This window comes from Protopterus annectens, chromosome 1.part0, assembly GCF_019279795.1.
Source record: "Protopterus annectens isolate FY-2018-M chromosome 1.part0, PAN1.0, whole genome shotgun sequence".
In the NCBI taxonomy this organism is placed as follows: domain Eukaryota; kingdom Metazoa; phylum Chordata; order Ceratodontiformes; family Protopteridae; genus Protopterus; species Protopterus annectens.
This window is the reverse complement of record NC_056725.1, coordinates 206,697-232,062: the sequence shown is the minus strand read 5'-3', so window position 1 is coordinate 232,062 and position 25,366 is coordinate 206,697. Positions and strand designations below refer to the sequence as shown.

Sequence of the window (25,366 nt, the reverse complement as noted above, 5' to 3'; positions counted from 1 at the left end):
AAACTCGGGAAATGCGCTCATTGAGACAGTCATACACAGACTTACGTCACTCACACACAATCATTCCTATACAAGCATACCAGCATGATCACAGACGAGAAACAAATGCAGGATACAGCAAAAGCCACTAGTCCACCATCACCAGGTAGCATTCAAGCATTTTTGCCTAGAACTAGAACAGTGCACAGTACTTTTTAAACAGAAAAAAAAAGTGTTGTTCTGAAGTTTATACTCTTGCAATTAGCCTTAAATACGGAAATACAGTAAAGTTGTTTAATGCACTTGTCTTACACATATAGATTAATGACACTATCTTGAGTTTAAAGATCATCCCCAAAGGATTATCAATTTACAAAGGAAATGGCAGTTGTTACACAGCCCGACTGCAGATAACATCCGTGCAAAGCATTATTCGGCTGTGTTTGCTCATGCCTGTTTGGTGCCCATTGTGTAATACAGCCTCAACTGTTTTCTTCAGTCTAGTTAAAAGGGTAAATCTCTATAAAATACAGACAGAAAATATTTCTTGCTCCCGATTGGTAACCACCCCCATCTTGTTCCCTACAATGAATAAATCATTATTAAAACTGACTGCCCACTGTAGTTTGTACTGCTAACACTGCTCAAGCCTATCTCATAGATACAGATTCTTTAGGGGGAAAAAAACATCCGTAAACATGAGTGTCTGGGTAGAGATCACAGTTTTAGCTACAAGAGAGACGTGCAGGAAAATGAAAAGGAACAAATATTCAGCAACAGAGTTTCACCAGGGGATTAAATGATTCCTGGAATAAACTCATCGGGGGAAGATGGCTGGGGCTGGTGCTGATTTTAAAGAGTGGGATGAGTAACAATCATTGTGCCTAACCCTTGAAAAGAACTAGGTCCAAATTTTAGATGGTGGGATTGTCCATTTAATGCTGTGGGTGGGACTGTTATGAAATCATTAATGACATCACAAAAAGGGAGGTGATAAGCCGAGTGGGTGGTAGTGTTATGAGCTTCGGTCTGAGGCAGAAGTGCGATTTTAGAAACGAGATAGTGCCCCCTTAAGGTAAACAATACAGCAACAGTGATATAGAAGGGAATTGTACAGTTGTGAAAAAGCATACCATAACAGTAGATTTCCTTCTCTTCACTGTTGCAGGATTCACTCCTTCCCTCCACCCCCCTTTTTTCTTTTGGGTTTTGTACTAGCTCCCCCTCTTAGCTGAGGGTCTTCCTTTTTCATCTGCATTTTCTCCTTCTGGACGTGCATATCCTCTTTTGCAATACGGAGACTGTTCTCTTCTGGAGCAATTCAGTTCTGGATAACTACATCAGTGCATCATCTTTATGCCTTACGTCCTGTAAGGTAAGCATACATATCAAGTACAGCATATACAAGATCTAAAGGCTTTAGTATACTGGCTGGACATTGGGCTATTCTTGGCAGGAGATCACTACTGAGAAGAGTACTGCAACAGTGATATAGAAGTACATCATATTATACTAACTAAGGGGATGATACTATTGACTTGGTGTTCAGGTTTAGAACTGCGAAGACATAGTAAGGCTTTATTAAGTTTAATGTTATTTGCAGTCAAACTTGAAAGTGGAAATCAAAGACTAACCTAGCTGTAAATGAAGTGCTGAACATTGTAAAGGAAAGAAAAGACCAATGTCTGGGATTATTAAAAGATGGAGGAAGTAATTTTCTTAATAAATGGTACATTTGGAAAAAATACCTGGAACATAATGTTCAAACAGATGATAAAAATAAGTAGGTTGTTAGAAATGGAAAAGTGCATGGGTACATTTTAATGCAAAATAATAAAATAATAGAGTTATGATAGAAAAAGTACTTAAAATGCTTGCATATATGCCAATGGAAAATGTTACATTACTAATGTTGAAAAAAGTTCACAGTATCTAATTTCATGTCACTAATTAACAATGCGTTGAATAAATAAAGCTGTTTATAATAAAAAAAAAAGTAACTGACAGACTATCCTTCAAAAATTACAAAACCATATAATAAAAAGTAATCTAAGAACAAACATTGAGATTATTCCACCCTCTAGGGTGGGTGTAATAGGGAAATATGAACATTCAAAGGATGGATTGAACCTCTTCCTGTAATACTGGATCTAATTAATTATTTCCCTGTAATATCCACCCTTTTAGGCATTGCTGCTTACTCAAACAGTTGCAGCCATAAAAAACACCTAGGTGGCAGCAACAATCCAAATATTCCATCAGACACTTCATGATAGTGTGTGTGTGTGTGTGTGGGGGGGGGGTCTGTTTGTGTCTGTGTGACAAACTAAGCAACCTTACATGCTTTGTGAGGCTGCAGTGAGAAGGCAAAGACCTCCTGAAGTCGTACTCAAAAGGTGTAGCAATATCAATATAACCTTATAAAATGCATAACATGTACAGTTCTCACCAGATTATCCTCGATACTGTGTGCCTCATGAACAATCAACTATGTAACAGACAGACCACCCTGGAAATGCATTAAAGGGCCTAAAGCAAGCTAAAAATACCCTGCTTCCACAACGTGGTATTATGCCATTCGAAAACATGTTAGGCATTATGAAGAATAACCTTATAAAATTGACTAATGTGCATGTTTCTGAATTGTGGTCATTACCATAATATGCAGATCACTGATGACCTGCATGCCACAGTAGTAAACACTGGAATTTCCCTCCACAGTCACTGTCAGACAAACAGACACACATTAAACACAGACGCATACACCTCAGATGGCGGGCTCTTGCTCAGACTGCTGGAACCTGGCTCTCGTCTTAATGAAAGAACAACTAGATCAGTTAGGTGCAGAAGTGTGAGCCACTTGGCTGATCATGTGAACCTAGGGTGGGGACAGAAAGATACATAGAAAGTTGGTCACACTCTACGAGCTGAAGGACTCTTTCTCTGTAACAGTCAGACTTGCAGCCAGAGCAGACCTTATGCCATTACTACTATGGTATGGTGGGACGTTTTTAACATCCCCCCTCCATAGTGTGACTTAGCCACCTTCCCTATTGCTAACAACAATGTGGCCAGATTTGTTTCTGTATCTCTGAAGAACTCTCAATGCTACAGTGTACTTGTCAAATATTAATGATTTCCCTTAGTAAATGTTTTACTATGCTTCCAGTTATTTCTTTTTTCCCCTCTCATCCATCATAGCCCTCCTTTCTGTCCCTATCTTTCTCCCTCCTCAAGCACTGTAATAGTTTAAGTGATATTATGGCACACACAGCCTAGTACCTACCTATAAACCTATCTGCCAGAGGGCATTTATAAGCCTAGCCAGAGTGTGTCGGCTTTCGCCTCCCCATTGATTAACTGATCCTCTGTCAAACAGAGCCAATGAAGTGATCCCAGGGGTATATTTTCTGTTACCCATCCACTCATCAAGGTTTCTCTTGAAGAGTGCTAGTGAGGGGCTCTGCCTGATGTAGTTTTGAATTTTGTTCCAAAGTATGAGGAGTCTCTGTGACAGGAATCTATCCCTCCAGCATGTTCTATTTATTGTTGTGGCGAGGTTTAGCTTACTAGAGCGCATGGCTCGCAGTGACTTGGATTTCTTTAGGTGGAGCATGTCCATCAATTCTGAGTTGGATATGGCTTTATAAGTAAGGCAAAGATCACCTCTGAGTAAGCGATATGCCACTGAGTATAGCCAGAGTTTATTCAGTCGGGCTGCATACGACATATGTTTGAGGCCAGTAATTCTCTTGGCGAGGTACTTTTGTGTTTTTTCCAGCTGTTGGAAGTGTCTTGTGAGGTACATCCTAAATGGGGCATTGTATTCTATGATGGGTCTAACGAGTGAAGAGTAGAGGGGCACTATAACCTCTATTTCTAGATGCGAATCCTTTAGTAATTAGATGGGCCACATAGAAGGATTTCCTAACTACTTTGGCAATATGATTGTCAGAGGAGAGATTACTATCTACCTGGGTCCCCAGATCTCTTATTACCTCTTCTGTATTAAGGGGGCTGCCACCTATGTGGTAATTCGTGGGTGTTTTGTTTTTCCCAAATGGGATGACTATGTATTTTTTGGCATTTAGCCTGAGGCCATGACTTTGACACCACGTGTCTGTCTCGGTAAGGCCCCTTTGCAGGATGTCCAAGTCAGCCAGTGAGAGTCAGTTATGGCTCCCAGTTTGCAGTCATCTGCGAACTTGGTTAGCCATAGTCCTCCTGTGTTTGCCTGTACTTCTGAGAAGTATATGCCGAACAATAGGGGTCCCAGGACCGAGCCTTGTGGGACACCACTTGTGAGTGGTTTAGTCTCGGACCTGGAGCCCACTATTCTTACCGTGTGAGTTCTGTCTGTAAGCCAGTTGGCAACCCATCTCATGATGTAGGGGTTTATGTTCAGGCTGGTGAGTTTTTCTGTAATACCAGAGTGGGGAATGGTGTCAAAAGCCTTGGTGAGGTCAAGGTAGCCTGTGTGAACCACCTTTCCCCTGTGTATGGCCTTGGTGACTGCCTCGAAGAAGTCAACCAGGTTTAGTAGGCATGATCTGCCCTTAAAGCCAAACTGGGTCGGGTCAAGTGTTTGGAGGTTCCCAATGTCTTTGTTAATGAATTCCATGATGATGCGCTCCATAGCCTTGCAGACCAGGCTAGTCAGGCTTATGGGTCGTTACCAGGGTCAGTTGTGGCCCCTCCTTTGTGGAGAGGAATAACCATTGCTATGCACCATTCTATGGGCACGTAGCCTGTGGAGAGGCTGAGGCCTAACAGCGTGTTTAGGTGGGGGCGGGGTTAGTTTGTTCTGTAGTTCGTGCAAGACGCAGCCTGGGACACCATCTGGTCCCATTGACGCTGTTTTTTTGGCTTTTGAAAGGGCTGTTTTCACCTGTGCGTCTGTGATTTTTTGGAACACTACACTTTTCCGGTATTGTTGTGGGCCCTTTTGGACATGGGGGGTGAAGTTTGCACTGAATCTGCCAGGATGTTGGCAATATCAGTAGGTTCAGTATAATTTGTGCTACTTTGCACTAGTTCAGTGCATATCTGCGAATTGCCACTTACATTCTTAACATAGCTAAAGAAGTTTTTGTGGTTATCTTTTGAATCCTTGGCTATTTTTCTTTCGAACTTAGCCTTGGATGACTTCATGCGGGACCTTAGTTTCTTATGGATACTGATCAGGGATGTCGTCTTTTCTTCTTGGGATTTACTTTTTTCTGCACTAGTTTCCTCTTTCTATCGTATAGCTTGTTTATGGCAGGGGTCCACCAAACTGGTTTCCTTCTCTTAGAGGAGTGAGTCTTGGTTTTACTAGGGATGGCACAATCCATGCACCCTTGTAGGTGCTCACAGAGTGCATTTGTAAAGGTTTCTGCATCTTGGGCAGCATTATCCTTTAGCGTGGGGGCTGTGAAACTTACCACTTCTGCCTTAAATAAGGTGAAATTTGCTTTAGAAAAATTTTTACTGTGGCTTCCTTAGTTGGGGGTGGTGGTGGGGTGTGGACATCTAGAGTGATTAGTTTATAGTCTGATCAAACCAGTGACGGGCTGACCTCCAGTGTGGAACACCTGTCGCCCATGTTGGTGGTGACCAGGTCAAATATGTTTTTATCTCTGCTAGGGGAGTTTACCAGGTGATCCAGGGCATTTGAGTTGATGAATTCCAGAAAGCGCTGGGCCTGGGAGTTTGTACTCAAGTAGTTTTCCCAGTGAATGGTAGGGTAATTGAAATCGCCCAATATCAGTGTGTTCGGTAGGACCTTCATGTTTTCCAGTGTCTCCAGAAAGGTGGAGTGGTGGTCCTGGGTCATGGACAGCGATATGTAGCAGGTCACAATTTGCACTGCAGATTTGTCCGATGTTAGTTGCACATGGACGATCTCGGAGATATCATGCTGCGCCACTAACCTGGAGGTGCCGGTATCCTTGATGAATATGGATACACCCCCTCCTTTTGTGTTTCGGCCCATGTTCTATGGCCGAAATGTGTGGTATGAGCTGTAGCCCAGTAGTGCTGGGGTGCTCTCTGGAGCCTTGAACCAGGTTTCAGTTACTGCACAGATGTCGACATTCTCCATACTGAGAAGTGCTTCAAGCGCATGCATTTTGAGATTTAAACTCCTGGCGTTGAGTAGCATAACCCTCAGTTTTTTGTTAACTGTGCTGTTTACGGAGGTGGGTTTGACTTTTGAGCCTTGCCTAAAAAAGGCACTATGGGGGCAGCAAGAGCCTTGGCCAGTATTCGAAGGCCTAGGAGTGACAGGTGCAAGCTGTCTCTTGCGAAGCAACGTGGCTTGTCGAGCATGTCATCCCAGGCTGGCAGACACTGGATACCCTTTAAATGACACCAGAAGCTTAGCCAGTTGTTGAAATTAATCATTTTTTCCTTAAACTGACGTATCATTCTTGGTGAGGGCAGGATGCTACTCAGGGTCAGGGTCATACCAGCCTGGGCTACATGAGCAGAGATCTCTTCCATGTCTCTTTTTATGTAGTCCAGGGAGGTACGTCTCAGGTCATTCACACCAACATGAACAATGACAGAGTCATATTTGTACTTGTTCTAGAGTGACCTGGGTGCTTGTGTTATGCGGTGGATTCCGTCTCCCGTCAGGCAGCTAACAGTAACCTTCTGCTTGTCCAACCTAGTGAGTGGGACGTCAGTGTGCCCGACTATAGAGTCACCTACTACTAGTGTGTTAGGTATGTTATTTCGCCTTAAGGGGTGTGATTGTGCGCACACTGATTTTGTGTTTTATGTGTTGTCTGGATTGTGACAGGAGGTGCAGGTTGTTTGGGTGTCTGCTTTGGAGGTCTCTGATGCTTTTGCAGGTTTTTATTTAGAGCCTCTGAGTATGATTTTGTGTATTATGTGTATTTTTTGCCAGTGCTGTTTTGGTAGGTCTGTGTGCGGCTGGAGGTGTGGTGCAAGTGTTAATCTTCTCCTCTTGACTGTTCCAGTCTTGGGTGGAGACAGCTTAGCTTCCAGTTTGGCTGTATAATTGCATCTCTCGCATATGTTAGTGTTTTGTGGTAGGAGAAGAGGGTTGCTTGTGTACATGAGGTAGTTGTAACATTGCCTCAGGATACCCAGATTCACCAGCTGGACTGGAGAGTACACCTGAAATTGCCCTTTAGTCATGCCTGAATAGTAGGGTGAGCTGCTTAGTCTCTTGGTTGGTGAGTGGTGAATAATGAGCCTTGCCCTGCTGGGCAATCAGTGTCAGAGTATATTAGTGCTTGCTATTCGGTCTGAGCAAGTGCTGGGCTGTAGGATGCTTTTTGGGTGCTTAGGTTAAGAGTTAGACTAGTTTTAAGGAAAAAACTGAAGAGGAGAATTAGTGGAGCCGGGAATAATTTAACCGTAGCTAACTGGCACTGCCCGGTGCGCAAAACTGTGCAAACGCGGTTTATATAGTAGGGAAATGAAAGAGGTAGACATTAGCCCAAAATGGCCAATAAACTACTAACTTCGGGGCTGGAACCACTCCTCCAGGGACAGATAGGTTGCTCAAAGCTCCGCTCTCTTCACAGATGAGCAGAGAAACTTCCTTCTATCCAAGTAAGGTATGGGCAACTCAGAAACTAGTATCACAGCCCTGAATTTACCACTAGCCTGAAAACTGGACTATACTAGCTTAGAAAGGCGGGAAACAAGGAATTGTATTTGTTTTTTTGAAAAGATACGGCAAAAACAGTAAAAAATACACTTAAAACAGCTTTAAACCACTACAAACGATCAGAAAAGGCTATTGCACTTTAATGTGCAGCCTACAACAGTTAAACAAATTATTTAAACAAAAAACTTTTTAAAAGTGCAGGCAGTCAAATAAGTACAATATGTGAAAAAACCAAGCTTTTAAATCACAATAAACGCTGGAAAATCTGCGTTTAGGCGAAAAACAGGTACAGCAAGAAAGTACAGAAAACTGATACTTAATCACTCCAAAGTCTCTCTTCTAAGCTAGAAGGCTTGTATCAGTTTAAGGCTTTCTAGTGCTACCCATGTAGGTTAATTACAGGAAAGATGGGAAACAAAGCGCAGATGTGGTCTTTTAGACCAGAAAGTTGAAAGAGACGGACAAACTGTCCAAATGGTCAATAAACTACAATTTCTGGGCCAAGAACCTATCCTCTTGTGGTAGACAGGCTACCTAATGCTTACCACTCCCACTGATAAGCTAGAAGGCCTCCCTCCAACACAGAAAGGCTTGGGGGGCTAAGAAGCTTACAAAGAGTCCTGGATACAACAAATCTGTACCTGGACTAGCCTAGTTGCAGGAAAGTTGGGAACAAGTACAAATGCAGGCTTTTAAGCCAGCAAGTTGAAAGAGATGGAAAACAGCCCAAATGGCCAAATAAACTACAGTTTCTGGGCCAAAACTAACTCTTCCCGTGGCGGATAGGCTACCTAGTGCTTACCACTCCCACTGATGAGCTAAAAGGCTTCCCTCCAACACAGAAAGGCTTGGGGGACTAAGAAGCTTACTAATAATCCTGCATACAGAAACTCTAATTGGACTAGGCTAGTTATAGGAAAGGCGAGAAACAGGCGCAAGTGCGGCTTTCAAATCAGAAAGTTGAAAGAGATGGAAAAAAAATGCCAATAGCTACAATTTCTGGGCCAGGGACCACTCCTCTTGTGGTAGATAGGCTACATGATGCTTACCACTCCCACTGATAAACTAGAAGGCTTCCCTCCAACACAGAAAGGCTTAGGGGGCTCAGAAGTTTGCAAAGAGTCCTGGATACAGCAAATCTGTACCTGGACTAGACTAGTAACAGGAAAGGCAGGAAACAAGCACAAACACAGGCTTTTAAATCAGATGATGTGGAGGCGGGATTACATCAAGGATCAGCTCTGAGCCCTTTCTTATTTGCAATGGACAGGTTGACAGACAAGATCAGACAGGAGTCCCAGTGGACTATGATGTTTGCAGATGACATTGTGATCTATAGTGAGAGTAGGGAACAGGTGGAGGAGACCCTGGAGAGGTGGAGATGTGCTCTAGAGAGAAGAGGAATGAAGGTCAGCAGGACTAAGACAGAATATATGTGTGTGAATGAGAGGGAGGATAGAGGAATGGTGAGGATGCAGGGAGTAGAGGTGGTGAAGGTGGATGAGTTTAAGTACTTGGGATCAACAGTTCAGAGTAACAGTGAGTGTGGAAGAGGTGAAGAAGAGAGTACAGGCAGGATGGCGTGGGTGGAGAAGAGCGTCAGGAGTGATTTGTGACAGACGAGTACCAGTAAGAGTAAAAGGGAAGGTCTACAAGAGGGTAGTGAGAACAGCTATGTTATATGGGTTGGAGACAGTGGCACTGACAAAAAGGCAGGAGTCAGAGCTTGACATGGCACAGTTGAAGATGTTAAGATTTGCACTGGGTGTGATGAGGATGGACAGGATTAGGAATAAGTATATTAGATGGTCAGCCCAGGTTGGAAGGTTTGGAGACAAAGCCAGAGATTCAAGATTACGTTGGTTTGGACATGTGCTGAGGAGGGATGCAGAGTATGTTGGGAAAAAGATGCTAAGGATGAAGCTGCCAAGTAACAGGAAAAGAGGAAGGCCTAAGATAAGGTTTATGGATGTGCTGAGAGAGGACATGCAGGTGGTTGGTGTGACAGAGCAAGATGCAGAGGACAGGAAGAAATGGAAACAGTTGATCTGCCGTGGCGACCCCTAATGGGAGCAGGCGAAAGAAGAAGAAGATTGAAAGAGATGGAAAAGCTTCCCAAACGGCCAATAACTAATTTCTGGGCCAGAAACCACTCCTCCTGTGTTAGATAGGTTACCTAGTGATTACCACTCCCAATGATAAGCTAGAAGGCTTCTCTCCAACACAGAAGGGCTTGGGGGGCTCAGAAGCTTACCAACAGTCCTGGATACAGCAATTCTGTACCTGGACTACACTAATTAGGAAAGGCGGGGACCAAACACAAAACAGGCTTTTAACCAGAAAGGAGAAAGAGATGGAAAAACTGCCCAAATGGCCAATGAACTACAATTTCAGGGCCAAAACCCACTCTTCCCATGGTAGATAGGCTACCTAGTGCTTACCACTCCCACTGATAAGCTAGAAGGCTTCCCTCCAACACAGAAAGGCTTAGGGGGATCAGAAACTTATCAACAGTCCTGGATATAGCAAGTCTGTATCTGAACTTGACTAGTTACAGGAAAGGCAGGAAACAAGCTTAGATTTTTTTTTTGTTACAGAAAAGCAGCTAAAACAGCACTAAATACAATTCAAATTGCAGTGCAGGCCAGCAGACCTGAGTGTGTAGCAACTCTATGGCAAATACAGTTCAAATAAATGCAATTAAATTAACAAATGACTAAAAAACAAGCGCAGAAGGCAGTAAATTAGAAGGCTACTAACAAGCAGTAATAAGTGCAGAGTAAGAGCGACTGAACAGATAACAGCACGCAGAAGAAAGACAGTTACAGTAAGAGCAGCTAATATATATAAATTTTTTTTTTTTTTTTTTTTTGAGGGAGGGAATAGAGCAGGATTAAGAGGCTACAGGGGTTGTCCTTCCCAAATGCTCTCTTTGTACACAGGAGTGCCTGAAATCAAAATATGATCTCACTGCACTCAGTTGAGTGAGCAAATGAGATGGGCCCAAAAGGAGCATCCAAATACGAATCTACAAGAGGGGCGGGCAATTTCAAAGCCACCAACATTAACACCAAAACAAGACAGGGGTGAGTGGAGAACTAACTGTAGAGAAATGGCCACAACTTCAGTTGAGTTAACATTCAGTGAAAAACACAAATAAATTAAACACAGTACTATATGAAATAGAGCAGATAAAAGTGTACTTAAATTCACTTATACGTCCAGTTGATTTCAGGTAGATGTTAGCCGGCCAAAGCTCAGATATTAAACCCTGATGGATAGTGTTTCTCACCAGCCCCCCCATCTTGAAGGTGTTGCCGTTATGGCACTTGGAAGTGTAATCCCTTGCGTCTACTGCTTCCCTCAACTCCTCACCTCTCAATCCCGATACTGATGTCTGTTCCATTACAGCATTTAGAGCAGTCTTTCATGTCTAGTGATCCCCCCGATCCCCATGCTATGGCACTTAGAGTGACAGTAATCTCTGGTGTGTAGTGGCTTCCCAAAACCTTGATCCACATAACAAAGTCGTGGTAGGTAGCCAAACATGGCCTTTTGGCTGTGTTCATTTCCACACGTGGTGGGGCCAGTCATACTGATCTAAACAGCTAAGCTATTTCTGGAATCACTCTGCGTGTAAATGCCTTCCTGGAGGTGGTTTCAAGGAGGGGAGGAAGGAGGAGAGAGAGCAAGAGCGAAAGAGAGTACATGGCTAATTAGCACCTCTCTCTCCCCCAGGCTGTCTCATTATCATTTAGTATGACTCCAGAGCCAGTCGTACATGGTACTGTATATGTCTTTGTGCTAGAACACCATGAGCTACTGTTTTAGGGAACATCATGAATATCAAAAGGTAACTGCAACATGTACATAGATGTGTACACGCCACACTACCTTCATGACCCCGACCACCACCAACACACATACATTTTACATGTCATTCTGCAAATTCACATGAACTTTAAAGTAAAAACTTTTGATGCAATGGTAAGAGAATCAAGAGTGTTGATCCATTAACCTCAACACTTAAACAATTTTTCAGTTGTTAAAACAAAAAATGAGCCGAAACCTTATATGGAAACACTGGTATTCTTTAAAACAGGAACATGTACTAACGAATACACACTTCGAAGATAAAATACAAGCTCTTTAATAAACCATTTTAGCACTTTCATCTCCAAATGAGACTTCTTCAGAAATAAAACAGAAGCACCAATTTAATACATCTATATACTTAAATTGTAGTGACATCACCATCAATTAATTTAAAAAGATATGGCCATAAAAATGTTATAAAAAAACAATCCTGTATTTGCTACAGTCTTGCATCCAATAAATAAATACTAAATATATATTATATTATATATATTGTATGTATAGATAGACTTTTGCATTACTTGAAATGAAAATAATAATAATTTAACAGATAAATTTGAATATAAACATAACTTTGAAAGTTCAATTACTATGTAAAAATACATCAATTTCTATCCATATTATATTTAATCTAATAAAACACCTTAAACTAATACTCATAATAAACATAAAATTAATCCAATATAATGTTAGCTCTTTCTTGTAGCATAGGTGCCAGTACCAAAGTATATAAATGTATTAAATTGGTGCTTCTGTTTTATTTCTGAAGTCTCATTTGGAGATGAAAGCGCTAAAATGGTTTATTAAAGAGCTTGTATTTTATCTTCGAAGTGTGTATTCATTAGTACATGTTCCTGTTTTAAAGAATACCAGTGTTTCCATATAAGGTTTTGGCTAATTTTTTGTTTTAGTATCAGTTTTTTTGGTTACGTTTATTTAATTTTTCAGTTATTATTTTTCTAATTACTATTTTAATACATAAAAGCATACAAGTCATATTTCCTGATCCAGTTTAAAGCCACAGAATAAGATACCAAACTATTTTCAATAATTAATCCTACTAAACAGACAGAATTAGAGCAACCATTTTTTTTCAACCAGTACTGCTTTTCTTATGTGATGCCATGACACAAAAGTTTTGATTTACCAATAAATCATTCAAGGCTAAGTTAATACATTGATGCATCAGGAAACAACACACATTTTTTAACAAGATTTCTGCTTCAGATTAATTTTTATATAATAGTAACAAGAACAACTTGAAGAACACCTTGAGAATCTTTTTTTTTTCTTTTACTACTGATACCATTCATTTAAACATTAAATGAAAACCTTACCTTTAATGAGTTTCTGTAGTGCAGCGTATCTCTTGTTACGGACTCTGGTGCGACTGACTTTCTTTAAAGATGACTTTCTAATCTCACTACAATAAAAATCCACTTCATAGTTACCAGCTAAGTGGCTAAAGCAAATCAGATGAGATTCCTGTAATACTTTCTTGAACCGTTCAAGAAAAACGACAGGTCTGTGTATAAAAAGATCCTTGAGAATGTCTACCTTTTGCTGGTGTGTCAGATCTGGCTCATCCTTTTGCTGACTTTTAATATAGCTATTGCTGTTTGCAATAGCATTAAACATTTTTTCTAATCCAATTTCTATTTCAGAACTCGCTGAGTCACATTTGGACATACCAGTTAATATGGTTTTGTTTTCTGCCACTTCATTAGCTTCTGCAGTTTCTTTTTGTTCCTCTTCATCCTCAACTGTCATTTTCTGAATAGGTGCATTCATATCCTTGGAAATGACATTGGGAAGGCTATCTTCAGTTTTCAAAGTCACCAGTGGCGCCAGTGTTGATGAGCACATACCATCATCTAACATAGGGGATTCCTTGTCCTCGTCTTCAATTTCATCCAGGTCTCCATTTCCATTGGGTGCCCCTAATCACAGAATGAGAAAAGTTCAGCATTTCTGAAAATTCCAAGTCGAGTTCACTCTAAAAAGGCAATTTTTATTTTAATTCATTTATTTTTTTATATTTGTTTTCCAAGGTAGTGCACTGATCTCACTGGACCATTTCTGGCAAAGCCCAACTGAATAGAATCACATATGAAATTAACAAAACATTTACAGATACAAGAACATACTAAAAACTTTATATATATATATATATATATATATATATATATATATATATATATATACACACACACACACACATACACACACACACATATACATACACAACGGATATAAAAAGTTTACACACCCCTGTTAAAATGCCAGTTTTTTATGATATAAAAAAATGAGACCACAATAAATCATTTCAAAAATTTTCCCACCTTTAACATGACCTATAACCTGTACAATTCAATTGAAAAACAAATTTGTTAGGGGGAAAAAATATAAAAAAATAAAAAAACATACAATACGCTGGTTGCATAAGTGTGCATACCCTTAAACTAATACTTTGTTGAAGCACATTTTGATTTAATTACAGCATTCAGTCTTCTTGGGTAGGAGTCTATCAGCATGGCACATCTTGACTTGGCAATATTTGCCCACTCTTCCTTGCAAAAGCTCTCCAAATCTGTCAGATTGCGAGGGCATCTCTTCTGCACAGCCCTCTTCAGGTCACCCCACATATTTTCTATTGGATTTAGGTCTGGGCTCTGGCTGGACCATTCCAAAACCTTAATTTTCTTCTGGTGATCCCATTCTTTTGTTGATTTGGATGTATGTTTGGGGTCATTGTCATGTTGAAAGGTGAAATTCCTCTTCATCTTCATCTTTCTAGCAGAAGCCTGAAGGTTTTGGGCCAAAAGTGACTGGTATTTGGAACTGTTCATAATTCTCTCCACCTTGACTAAAGCCCCAGTTCCAGCTGAAAAGGAACCCCAAAGCATGATAATGTCACCACCATGCTTCACCATGGGGATGTAGTTCTTTTGGTGATGCAAAGTGTTATTTCTGCGCCACACATACCTTTTGGAATTGTAGCCAAAAAGTTCAACCCTGGTCTCATCAGACCAGAACACATTTTGCCACATGCTTTTGGGAGACTATGTATTGTTTTGGAAATTTTAGCTGAGCCTGGATGTTTTTCTGTGTAACAAAAGGGTTCCATCTTGTAACCCTACCCCATAGCCAAAACATATGGAGAATACAGGAGATTGTTGTCACATGTAGTACACAACCAATACTTGCCAGAAATTCCTGCAGCTCCTTCAGTGTTGCTGTAGGTCTCTTGGCAGCTCCCTGACCAGTTTTAGTCTAGTATTTTCATCAATTTTGGAGGGATGTCCAGTTCTTTGCAACATCACTGTTCTCCCATATTTTCTCCACTTTTTGATGACTATCTTCACTGTGTTCCATGGTATATCCAATGGTGTGGACATTTTTTTGTACCCTTCTCCTGACCGATACCTTTCAACAATGAGATCCCCTTGATACTTTGTAATCTCTCTGCAAACCATGGCTATTGCTGTAGCAGGCAACTGAGTAAATGTCAGGAAAATCCTACTAGGACAACTGAACTTTATTTGGGGTTAAACAGAGTCTCTTTAATTGAGGTTAGGTGTGTACCCAAGAAAACTGAATGCTCTAATTAAATCAAAAGGTGCTTCAACAAAGTATAGTTTAAGGGTGTGCACACTTATGCAACTAGCTTATTGTATGTTTTTTATTTGTTTATATTTTTCCCCTAACAGATTTGTTTGTTTTTCAATTGAACTGTACAGGTTATAGGTCACATTAAAGGTTGGAAAAGTTTTGAAATTATTTAGTGTGGTCTCATTTTTTATATCACAAAAACCTGGGATTTTAAGAGGGGTGTGTAAACTTTTTATATCCACTGAATATATATATATATATATATATATATATATATATATATATATATATACACACACACACACACACATACAAAGACATTAGAAGAGGCAAGTGAGAAGAGCTGTAAGGGTCATCGATAGTTAGATAAAGGCAGTTAAAATGCTTTTAGTTCGTTTAGTCTTATACAAAGGTCAGGTACATTTTTATCAACCAGAAATGAAGTTACTGAGATTTTGGATGCACACCCTTCAGGAGAATGACAACAATCATTCAGAATATTATAGTCATAAAGTAGCAGAAAGTATTTTAAGAACTAATCCAGCATGGGAATGGAGAAAAAATGTTTTTGCTGATAGGGAAGACTGCAATTAAGGATACAGAATATATGCTAGAGGGGGCTGGAATTTATTGCAGGAAACTGGCAAAGGATCCAAGATATTGGGAGCAAATAACTAGAAAGGGAAGGGTAACAGAATGGGAAGATGCCAAGAATTTATCTGGACTGCAGGTTAGAGACTGCCTATACTCGGATATCAATCCTTGATAGGAAAGGCAAATAGAAAGAAATAGCAGGGTCCTAAATGAAAGACCAGCACTGGTAAGGTTTTTAATAGAATCTAAAACAGAAGCTGCCATTAAAAAAGGAATAATTAATAGAGCATACAACATACGGCATGACAACTATAAGAATCAACCACAGGAGCATAGAAAGGATTGGGAAGAGAGAGTAGATAACCAATTCACAAAGAGACAATGGGGGGTATATGTATAACTCCCAAATATGCAACAAAGTCTAGAAGATTTAGGATATTTGCTTGGAAGTGTTTTCATAAGTATTTTTATACCCAAGTAGACTCCAAAGAATTTTTCCTCAGGTAGACAGGAAATGTTGGAGGTGTGATGGGGAAGAAACAGGGAACTGGGAACTATTTTCTGGGAGTATAATGAGTTGGCAGACTTTATAGATTCCCTGTAGACTGCTCTGTCAGAGATACTGGGTGAGCAATCTGGTGTAACTAAGGAGATGATCTTTTTGAGCTATGATACAGAATTGAATTGCCTAGACAAAGTAAAACCTTGCTGAGTCTAATAATGGTGGCTGCCAAAAAATAGCAATTACCAGAAAATGAAAATCAAAGTCTAAACCAACTTTACCAGTAATACTGAATATAGTAACATACACAAAGAAACTGGAACTGGGATCTTTAGCAAAGGGAAGGCGCAAACTGCATAGGAAAAAATAGAAATTGTGGGAACATTATATTCAGAGTAGGAACAAGGTTTAAAAGGCGGCAGGATTTGATTGAGTTGTATAAATACTTATACAAATGTAAGAGTGCCTATGTCATATGTGAAAATTTAATAAAGATTTTTTTGTTTAAAAAGATAAATAAAATTCCCTCACATTTAAAAAACAACAGAGGAAAAGTTATAGATGATAATTATTAAACAGCTGAAGGATTTTATCTGGGAAGGGAAGACAGCAACAGTCAAGTAGGCTAAACTGATTCTTCCAGAAGAACAGGATGGAATGGGATTACCTGATCTGAAGGGGTATTTCAGAGCAACACTTGCTCTTAATCTTAATCAATAGATCCATACAGGAATCCTACGTCCCCAAACTCTGGCATTCAGCCTTTATTCTACCGCTCCATAAAGAAGGCAAAAACACCAATATCTCAAACTTCTTCCCCATAGCTCTCCTCTCCCCAATCTCCAAGAACCTAGAAAAATGTATTCACCTCCAACTCGTGCCTTTCCAGCTCAAAGCCAACTTCTTACTCCAACCCAACATGGTTTCCGACCTGGGCATAGCTCTAGAACAGCTCTACTCTCTTTCTTAGATACAGTCAATCAAGTTCATGATTCTGGGAAAATAGTATCAACAGTTCTGTTACATCTCTCCAAAGCATTTGATACCATTTCCCATACCCATCTTCTGAGCCATCAAACCTAAATCTCTCCCAAAACACCCTATCCTGGTTCTCAAGTTACCTGTCTGACAGATCTCAGTCTGTGAAATGGAGAAAAGGCACCTCACCTTTTATACTCACCCCTACCGGTGTACCCCAGGGATCCATTCTCGGTTCAATGCTGTTCAATATCTTTATCAATAATTTTCACTCTGCTATCCCCAATGCAAAAGTCATACAATATGCAGAGGACTCAACTCTAGTCTGCTCTGCTACTAACCTCCCCTAACTCCTAAGACCCCGACTGCCTTCTCAACCACAGAGATCTGGATGCTCCAAAACCACCTTTCCCTCAATGCTAACAAATCCAAATTATTACTATTTCCACCTTCAAAAATCCTTGCCTTGTGATAAAAGCTCCTTCTAAGTCCTAAGCCAAAACAACTCTCCTATTGTAGTAGTTCCCCTCACTAAATTACTTGGTGTAACTATAGATGAACACCTAAAGTTCAATAGCCACATACAGCAAAAAAAAAAAAAAAAAAAAAAAAAATCAAAAACTCGGTATGCTGTACAGAAACAATCACTTCCTCTCTCCTTCTACTAGACATACACTGACCTCTAACTTATCTCCTTCCCTCCCTAATGTACAGTGCTCCCTTACTAACCAACCTATCTTCCCCCACCTCTTCCAAACCTGAAAATTGTTACAACAAAATTTCTAAATTTGTCACCAAGGCCAAATATTCCTCCCATCATTTTATTGCCCTCCACTCTCTAAACTGGTTAGAACTCCCTAACTATCTGGACTAACTCCAACTTACTACAGCTCATAGGCTAATATTCAACCCCACCAAATGCCCCTCACTCACTCACTAACATCCTTCCCCCATACACCCAAAATAGAAGTCTCAGATCTGAACACCAAAACTTAATTATTGTCCACAAACCTAAGTGACCCGCTGGACTACTCCTCCTCTTTTTCCTTGGCCAAGAAATGGAATTCCCTCGCCTCCTTCCTAAGGACAATGCAGAATACAGACAGCTTTAAAACTCAGCTTCACTCCTACCTCTCTGCCAAATGGAAATGTAACTGCATTCTCCCAACCTAGCTCTCTTACTTCTTGTGCTACTAGACTTCTTTATAAGCATGATTCACTCTCAATAACTGCTAATTCCACATTATTTTGTTCTATGTAAATATTGTAAATAAGTTTCTCTCTCACTTAGAAATGTATCTGTACTTGAAATCCACATGAAATTTTGTTCTGTGTAAATATTGTACATAATTTTTTCTTTTTCGCTTTGATATACATTGGTACTTTTAACTGTTTTTTTTTTTACTATACATTTCTGTATCATTAACTTTATTTTGTACTGTGGAGCTTTTCTCCCCGGCTCTCCACTGAAAGCAGGCTCCCTGGGCCCAGTGGACTTCCCCAGTCATCAAACTGGAAAAAAATAATAAAATAAACACAGTTAAGGCTCCTATACATAGCACAAGCAAAAAACTATAATTCAAAGTAGAAAGAGATGATGATGAAATGGGAGAAGACCAAGAAGCAAGGACAGACTTGGATTTTGAATGCAGACCTTAAGGAGAATAACAATAATCATGCAGAATATTATGCAACTATATTATAATCGCGAAAGCTGTCTTTTGTGAATACATGTTCATCGACACATAAATGTCGAAGAACAAGAACAGCGAAGGACAACAACAGCGAAAATGAGAATGTCGCATTCCTGTAAGTAACAGCACCATACAGGTAATATAAACCTAACTGAACAAACCTTACCTAAAACACTTTTTCAAACTTTTTGTAGGGGGGGGGGAGCCCCCCTACACCCCCCCCTACTTAAATATACCAACTCCGAGACCGCACTACTGTGGGGAAAAGGATTCCTTTCCTCATCCCCACGATCACCCTGCCGGCCAAGAAAATCCATTCGGCATTTTCAATTTCGCTGTTGTCTTTCGCTGTTCTCGTTCTTCGACATTTATGTGTCGATGAACATGTATTCACAATAGACAGCTTCCACGATTCTGATATAGACCCGAATATTACATTTGTAATGTAGCAGAAAGTATTCTAAGCACTAAGTCAATACAGGAATGGAGAAAGGACATTCTGCCGATAAAGATGACTGCAATTATGGATACAGACACCAGGCAAGAGGGAGCTGGAATTTATTGGAGAAAACTGGAAAGGAACCAAGATATTGGGAGCAAATAACTAGAGAGGGAAATGGGAAGAAGCCAAGAATTTATTTGGACTGCAGGATAGAAACTTCCTTCCCCATCACGGATTGATAACGAAGTATAGGCAAACAAAGAAACAGGGTGATCCTAAGCGAAAGACCAGCACTGGTAAGAGTCTTCAGTACAATCTAGAACACAAACTGCTGTTAAAAAAAGGAATAATTAGTACAGCACACAAAATATTGTATAATAATTATAAGGAGGTTAAAAAGGATTGGGAAGAGAGACTGGATGAGCAATTCAAAAAGAAACAATGGCAGATTTAGGATCTTTACTTGGAAGTGTTTATATAGGTAGTTTTTATACCCAAAGTAGACGCCAAGGAATGTTTTCTCAGGTAGGCAGCAAATGCTTGCGGTGTGATGAGGAAGAAAGAGTAACTGGGAACATATTTTCTGGGAGTGTAATAAGTTGGCAGATTTTAAAGATTCCCTGCAGACTGCTCCGTCGGAGATACTAGTTAAGCAAATTGATGTAAAGAAAGAAATTATTTTTTACGTTAGGATTCAGAATCAGAATTGCCTAGAAATAGAAAGGTTTGTTTGGCTGCTAAAAAGCAATTACTAGAAAATGGGAATCAAAGTGTAAACCAACTTTATTAGAAGCAGTGAATATAGTTAACAGTGATAAAACAACTGCAAATGGGATCTTTAGAAAAGAGTAGGAGCAAATTACACAGGAGAAAATGGGAATTGTGGGAACAATACATGCAGAATAGGAACAAGGTTTGAAACAAGGCAGGACTTGAATGAGTGATGCAATATTTGACGGAGAATGACTGAATACATTATAAGTGATGCATAATTGCGACTGTGTCAGCTTGGTTCATAATGTTTGTTTGTAATTGGAATTCTGTTCGTACAGTTTGTTTTCATTTATATAAATGTAAGATTGCCTATATCATACATGATAATTTAATATTAAAGATGTTTCTTATTAAAAAAAAAGGAACACATGGGGAGAAGACAGAGAAAAAGTGAAAGAGGCATGAACAGGGAAGAGGAGCAGAAAGAAGTGTGACAGAGAAAGTTATTAAAACAAATACAAATGAGATGGAAAACAAATAACACAGTGTTTAAAGTTACACTGCTGGAGAACTAAGTAGTGAGTGTAAATAAAGAAAAGCATTACTGGTTGTATAAATATGCTTAATATTAATGATCAACATTAAACTACAAACAACCAAAAAATGAACAGCAACAACCGCCCACAGAAGCTCAGGACCAGCAAAACTATAAGAGATGTTTAATGTTGACACATCCACCGACTAAGCGCTTTCACCTAAAAAGGCATCTTCAGAGTCGGTTTGCACATAACAAACACCCTATTTAAACTATTATACAAACTTAATTAATGACATCAAATTTCAAATGAGCCAAAACCCCACTGCTTTCATATTTAAAAACACATTACACAATAAACTTTAACAAAAAATATATTAACATAAAAATTGCCATTCCTAAAATACATCACATTACAATTAATCTAAATAATTATTTACATTTATTTTAAACTAAATGCATACTATTAAAACTATAAACTTTTTATTATGAAAAACATTAACATTTATATACATATGTAGACTCATGATTATGTACTTCATGTTATATACAACTTGCTTTATATTTTAAAACTGGCTTAATAGATGTATAATCATTAATGCCAGGATATCTCATGGCATTAAGTCTCACCTGCCATTCAACTTCCAAAAGGGCCACCTTGTTACTAATGTCACCCCCCTGGTCTTCATAAATTCTATCTATGACAAAAAATAAAATTTTTTTAAAACCATTACATTTGCAACTATGTAAAAACAAAGCATTGTGTTGATCTTTCTTTTTCAAACTACGTACATGTTCACTAATTCTATCACGCAGTCTACGTGTGGTCATACCAACGTAAAATGCATCACATGTGATACATGAAGCAACATAGACTAAATTCTTTGTATTACAATTACACAAACCTGGACAGGGTAATGTACGTTCAAAACCTTTTACACATAGATGCGTACCTTCACTAATAAACCTACAACATCTACAATTACCACACTTAGACATCTTAGATTTCCTAACTCTAGGTACTTTCTCAAGAATTCTTTTCAGATTTTCACCTTTACTAAACACATTTCTAGGTGTCCTCCCAATAATGTCCTTGGTTGTATTATCCAAACAATAATTCCATGCATCACGTACAGCTGTAGCAATGTCAGTGGCCTTCTCATTATATTTAAGAATGAGACATGGTCCCTCAATGCCCACAGATTTATCAGTACCTTGCTGATGCGCATCCATGTCACATCCAAACTACTTCTAAGGATAGGGGAAAAGGCTGTATTCCTTTTCCTTACCACTTCTCTCTTCACCTTAAGTAATAGTTTAAGTGGATATCCCCTATCCACCAACATACCTATAAGCTTGTACATTTCCTGCTTGAATAATATTTCATCACTTATCAATCTTGATATACGTACCATTTGACCCTTAGCCACACCTCTTTTCTGATGATGAGGGTGGCAACTTGTATAGTGCAAAAGGGAGTTAGAATAACTATCTTTCCTATACAGGGTACTAGCTAAACCATCACTATCTTTAAAGATAGTCAAATCCAAATAGTTTACCCTATCTGCACTCCATACATGGGTAAATTTCAAAAAACTCGTAGAACAATTTATGTATTCAACAAACTCATTTGCACTCACCTCGTCCCCATCCCACAGGATAAGCAAATCATCTAGAAACCTGTTGTAAAGCACAATATTTGCACAAAATCTTGATTGAAAAATACAAGCTCTTTCCCATGCCAATAGCACGAGGTTTGCAAAAATGGGTGCACACCTCGCTCCCATTGCAACCCCAGAGCACTGCTGGAAAGTTTCCCCTTCAAATTTAATAAAGTTATTTTTCAAAATAATTTCCATCAGATCACAAATGAAATTTATCTTACTCTTATCAATACTGGGACATAATACCAAACTGTCCCGAAACATTTCCATACCCTCCGCATGCGGAATGACCGAAAATAAATTAACAACATCAATTGTCAAAAAACAAAAGGACCTATTGTGGTTTCCTATAACTTTCAATCTCTCCAGGCAATGCCATGAATCCTTTACAATATGGGCCACACCACTTAAAGTTGTTTTACATAATTCATCCACAAATGCAGCAAGGGGCTCAGTCTTTGAACCCCTAGCTGACACAATAGGCCTGAATTGTAACCGTTCTATGCCCTTATGCACCTTTGGGATACCAAAAATGCATGGAATAACAGGGTATTTAACGGAAAGAAAATCAAATTCCAATTCCGTAATCTCACCCTGAAACAGGGCATCTAGTAAAAACAAATCAATTCCTCTATAGGCAACATTTATTTCATTGACTGAAACCCTTATATATATACTATTATCTTCAAGTAAAACCATCATGGATGTAGAATAATCAATTTTATTCATCAACACCATCCCCCACCCTTGTCAGGTCTCATACATCTAATGTTGTTAGACGACCTCAATTCTTTAAGAACTAATCTCTCATGTGGGGTAAGGTTATCACCTGATGTGTTTCTCCCACCACCACAAATTCTTCTAGCCTCAAATTCAATCAACTTTTCTAAGGCTAAAATATCATTACTACTTGGTGGGATAAACGTACTTTTCCTTTTCAGTCCGGAACTAATATAGTTACCATTTAATGAAAAAACATCTTTTTTATCATGGAAATAAATCTCCATATTCAATCTCCTCATGAAGAGCTTGATATTAATCAAAACCTGGGAAACATCCAGTTTAAAACTCGGTACAAAACTAATACCTTTGGTAAACAATTGAAAATACACATCCCCTACTTCAATATCAGTGTAGTTGTAAATAAAAAAACAGTACAGTTTTGTACCTACCATAAATGTAGATGTTCGAGGATCCACATTGCTGCAGTCCTAACCATTGGGTAGTCCGCTGTCCAGTCGGCCCGAATACCAAAGTATATGGCTGACGTCGGTCAAGGCGCATTAGACTGATGTCAGGACACTAATGCGCATGACCGACGTCATATCCTCAGTCTTTTCTTGCCCCAGATGTCAGAAGACCCTAAAAAGACAAGGCCCAAACCAAAAAACCAAAAAACCCTGCACCAAACATATATACAATATATACAAATGTACAAGAGTATATCCTAACCCACACCACCACCCCTAAACACAGAGGGGAAGGAGGGAGGGTAAATTGGACTGCAGCAATGTGGATCCTCGAACATCTACATTTATGGTAGGTACAAAACTGTACTATGTTCTTCATTCCACATTGCTGCAGTCCTAACCATTGGGTAGAATCCCAAAGCAGAGTTAAGGGAGGCTGGCAAATCATAAGGAAGCAAGAGCTGTCAACATGCCTTGCAAAATAGCTGTGGCAAAACCAGCCCTAGATTTAGAGTAGAGAGGAAGATGGTAATGCTTAGAGAAAGTATGCACTGAACTCCAAGTAGCTGCCTCCAAAATATCCTTAGTTGCCACCCCCCTTAGAAATGCTGTTGAAGTGGCAGTAGCCCTAGTGGAATGAGGCCTAATCCCAGCTGGAATCTCCTTGCCATGATGGGAATAACAAAATGAAATGCAAAACCCAATCCACTTAGAAATAGTTTGCTTAGACACAGGCTTGCCCTGAGAACTCAAAGCAAAAGAAACAAACAACTGCTGAGACTGCCTGAAATCCTTAGTCCTGCTTAAATAATAACGCAACTGCCTATGTACATCTAAAGTGTGCAAAATCTTTTCCCCCTTATTTTGGCGATCTGCATAGAAAGTAGGCAAATGAATAGTTTGGTTTAAAGCCACACTAGAAACCACCTTAGGCATAAAGGAAGGATTAGTACGTAATGATACCCTATCCTTATGGAAAATCAAAAGGGCTCTACTGCCATAAGGGCCTGCAACTCAGAAACCCTTCTTGCAGAAGTAATAGCCAACAAAAAAGCAGTCTTCCATGACAAGTATTTCAATTCAGCAGTAGCTGCAGGCTCAAAAGGTTGTAGAGTAAGTTTTTCCAACACAAAATTGAGATCCCAAGCAGGAGTAGGAGCTCTACGTGGGGGTCTTATATTCTTTGCCCCTCTAAGAAACTGCTTGAACAAAGGATGCGAAAACAATGGTGGGTCACAATCATAGTGAGCTGAAATTGCTGCAGCATGAATCTTAATGGAAGAGAAGGACAAACCTTTGTCCAATAACTCAGTAAGATATTGAAGAGCCACACTCAAATTAGGCTCAGAAATCTCCAAATTCTTTGCTGCACTCCAAAAGAAAAATCTCTTCCATTTTTCTGTACACTTTCCTTGTACTAGGTCTTCTGGCTTCCATAATCACATTTAAAACTTGTTGAGGAAGTTGAGACCTGCTGTGTTTCAGAACAGAATATGCCAGGCTGTTAGATGAAGAGAGTGAAGCTTGACATTGAGCAGGTGACCGTCCTTCTGAGATAACAGATGTGGAATCAAAGGCAAAGGCCATGGAGGCTTCCTTACCAGACTCCTTAGTAGTGGGTACCAGTGTTGCCGAGGCCAATCTGGAGCTATTAAAATCATCCTTGGCTTGTCTTGTCTGACCTTTAGGAGCACCTTTGGAAGAAGAGGCAGAGGTGGAAAGGCATACACATGAAGATTTTTCCAACTGAAAGAAAGAGCATCCACTTTCCAAGCTGTGTGATGAAACCCCTTTGTGCAAAACTTTGGCAGCTGGTGGTTTAGTGGAGAAGCGAACAGATCTATGTCTGGAGTTCCCCATGACACTGTCAATTTCTGAAATACATGAAGATCCAGTTTCCACTCGTGGGGATCCATGATTTGTCTGCTTAACACATCTGCTAAGGAGTTCTGTGCTCCCGGC

General features: G+C 39.7%; 1 protein-coding gene across 3 annotated transcripts in view; it reads right to left on the bottom strand.

Moving 5' to 3' along the window:
- CCDC97 (coiled-coil domain containing 97) overlaps positions 1–25,366 on the bottom strand; it is a 745,255-nt gene that overhangs the window by 604,700 nt on the left and 115,189 nt on the right. For 2 of the 3 annotated variants that reach the window (XM_044077637.1, XM_044077557.1), the window contains exon 2: positions 12,817–13,419. In XM_044077637.1, coding sequence (XP_043933572.1) covers positions 12,817–13,419 — 603 coding nt within the window. Of the gene's footprint in view, positions 1–12,816; positions 13,420–21,180; positions 21,249–25,366 lie in introns of all 3 variants that reach the window. The other variant, XM_044077722.1, reaches the window with a different exon arrangement.